This window comes from Mustela lutreola, chromosome 16, assembly GCF_030435805.1.
Source record: "Mustela lutreola isolate mMusLut2 chromosome 16, mMusLut2.pri, whole genome shotgun sequence".
Lineage (NCBI taxonomy): Eukaryota > Metazoa > Chordata > Mammalia > Carnivora > Mustelidae > Mustela > Mustela lutreola.
The window spans coordinates 48,738,002-48,740,540 of NC_081305.1; the positions used below are offsets into that span (position 1 = coordinate 48,738,002).

The 2,539-nt window shown below is 51.4% G+C and overlaps 1 protein-coding gene across 1 annotated transcript; it reads right to left on the reverse strand.

Moving 5' to 3' along the window:
• LOC131817655 (olfactory receptor 6Z7-like) lies at positions 1-969 on the reverse strand. The gene has a single exon (XM_059151196.1). It carries the CDS (start codon positions 967-969, stop codon positions 1-3), a length of 969 nt encoding a protein of 322 aa, XP_059007179.1.
• Positions 970-2,539: the final 1,570 nt, after the last annotated feature.

Genomic DNA, 2,539 nt, shown 5'->3' on the forward strand with positions numbered 1-2,539 from the left:
TCAGTGGAGAGTTTTCCGAAGCGCCGCGTGTACCTCCCTGTTCCGCAGGCAGTAGATGACGGGGTTGCACATGGGTGTGAGCACCGTGTAGACGACGGACAGCACCTTGTTGAGGTCCATGGATTTGATGCGGCTGGGACGGCAGTAGATGAAGAGGGCTGCTGAGTAGAAGATGCCCACCACCACCAGGTGGGAGGCGCAGGTGGAAAAGGCCTTGCGCCGGGCGGCGGCTGACGGCATGCGGAGCACGGCCACCCCGATGGCGGAGTAGGAGGCCAGTGCTACCAACAGTGTCCCACAGAAGATGACGATGGCAGAGATGAAGTCCACCAGCTCGGTCAGGGCCACATGAGTGCAAGACAGGTTGAGCAGAGGGGAGACGTCACAGAAGAAGTGGTTGAGGACGTTGGGACCGCAGTAGGACAGGCTAGCGATGCATGTCGTCTTGGCCACCGAGACCAGCAGCCCCCCAAGCCATGAGGACAGGGCCAAGCCCAGGCAGACTCGGGGCCTCATGAGCAGGGGATAATGGAGTGGGCGGCAGATGGCCACGTAGCGGTCATAGGCCATGGATGCCAGGAGGGTGCACTCCATGCAGGTGAGGGAAATGAAGAAGACGAGCTGGGTCATGCAGGCTGTGAAGGGCACATGGCAGGGACCGGTCCGCAGCCCCACGAGCAGGCTGGGCACGGTCACTGACACGTAGCACATCTCCAGGCAGCTGAGGTTGCCCAGGAAGAAGTACATGGGCTTGCAGAGCTCGCTGTGACTGCACACGAGGTAGATGACGAGCGTGTTCTCCAGGAGGGTCAGCGTGTAGAGGCTCAGGAAGACAGCAAACAGGACATCCCTTATGTCCGCCCTGGTGGACAAGCCCAGCAAGACAAACTCCCCGACTCTGTTCATGTTGCCCGTCTCCAGGGACCTCTCTATCTTAGAACAAACACATCTATGATATATTTTGCACATCTTTCTCTTCACAGCTTGCCTTCCTAAAGATCCAAGCCTTTATACCACCAAGTAAACGAAATAAACTCATATCTTGTTTCTCTCCCTCCACTCTTGCTTCATCTCTGCACAGCTGCTGGGGGGGGGGGGTCTTTCAAAATCATCAATCATAAAGGGTTACTCCACTGCTTAAAGCCCTTGACACATTCCCATTATCCTTAGAATAAACATCACATGTCCTACCATGGCTCTCAAGCCCCCAATTTTCTGTTCCTTGCCAATTACTTCAGTTTTAACTCATGCCATGGCTCCTTTTCTCATACCCACTGGAGCCCCATAGGTGCCCTTTTACTTCCTCAAATACTCCAACATCCTTCCAGCCTGAAATAATTCCCACACAAAGTCCCTTCTTTCTGAAACAGCCTTCTCTCCATTCTTGTTTTTCCCATTTCGGGGAATCCTTGACATCCTTGGCATGAGTTTTTCAATGTCTTATCCTTAGAAAATCTCCTATTAGACCCGATGCCATTATTCCTTACCCCTGCAACCCCTTCCTTCCTTCCAGAGTGATTGTTGTTAATTTCATTTATTTTAAATTATTTGCACTAGCTGGAGGTTGTCAGAGGCGAGTGGAGGGACAGGAGAAATAGATGAAGGGAATTCGGGAGTGCACTTGTGACGAGCACTGAGTAATGTAGAGAAGTGCTGAATCGCTATATTGTATGCCTGAGACAAATCTAACACTGGGTGTTGATGATACTGGGATTTGAATGAGTGAGTGAATGAAATTACTTGCATGCTTGTTCAGTTGTGCAACGTCTCTCCAACTGGACTGTAAGCCCCTTGAGGAAAGAGGTGGGGTCTATGTCACTCAGAGCTCTAACCGCAGACCCTAGCAAAGCAGTACACTGCCAGGTTTGTCATGGCTCTCCACGTGCTCATTCAAAACCTGGAGCACTGGAGGGGACTTTCAGGCGTCACGCTCCTCAGCAGGAGCCGGGAACCAGACGTTGACCAGATCACCAGCCCCAGGGTCGATGAGTCCAGGGAGGCCTCAGAAGAAACACAAGCCACAGGGGAATGGACCGGGCAGGGAGACCTTTTAAGATCCTGCCCTCAAATAAACCAAAGGAAGATAGGCATTTCTTTTTTCATCTTATTACTTTTGTCTTTGTATTGTTGGTGTCTGCGTTACCTATCACAACAAAAGGAAGATTTTCCTCCTGGTTCACAGCAGGAAATGGTCTTTGCTCCAAAACAGTGGAATGTCACCGTCTAGTCCAGAATGTTAATGCGTGGTGCCTTCTTCTCCGAAGAAGATCGCTGAGGTTCTCTGGGGCTACGAGCACAAAGTGAGGACACTGGGATTTTTTTTTTTTTTTTCCAAACCAGTTCTGCCTGATTTTACCACCTACTGGTGCCCCGTCTGAGGCTGCCCTATTTAGGAAACATGTCCCTGGTCTGTTTGAGAGTTCCATGAGTCCCGTTCTGTCCCAGAACCTTCCCTGGCACCATCCCAAATTCACAGCACAGATGACCTTTAGGCCAATCCCTCTCTGGCTTCTGCCTTTTACAGGGATCTCCACAGGCT

Excerpts from the sequence above, each read along its gene's own strand:
- LOC131817655 (XM_059151196.1), bottom strand. The coding sequence starts at position 969 with ATGTGCAAAATATATCATAGATGTGTTTGTTCTAAGATAGAGAGGTCC.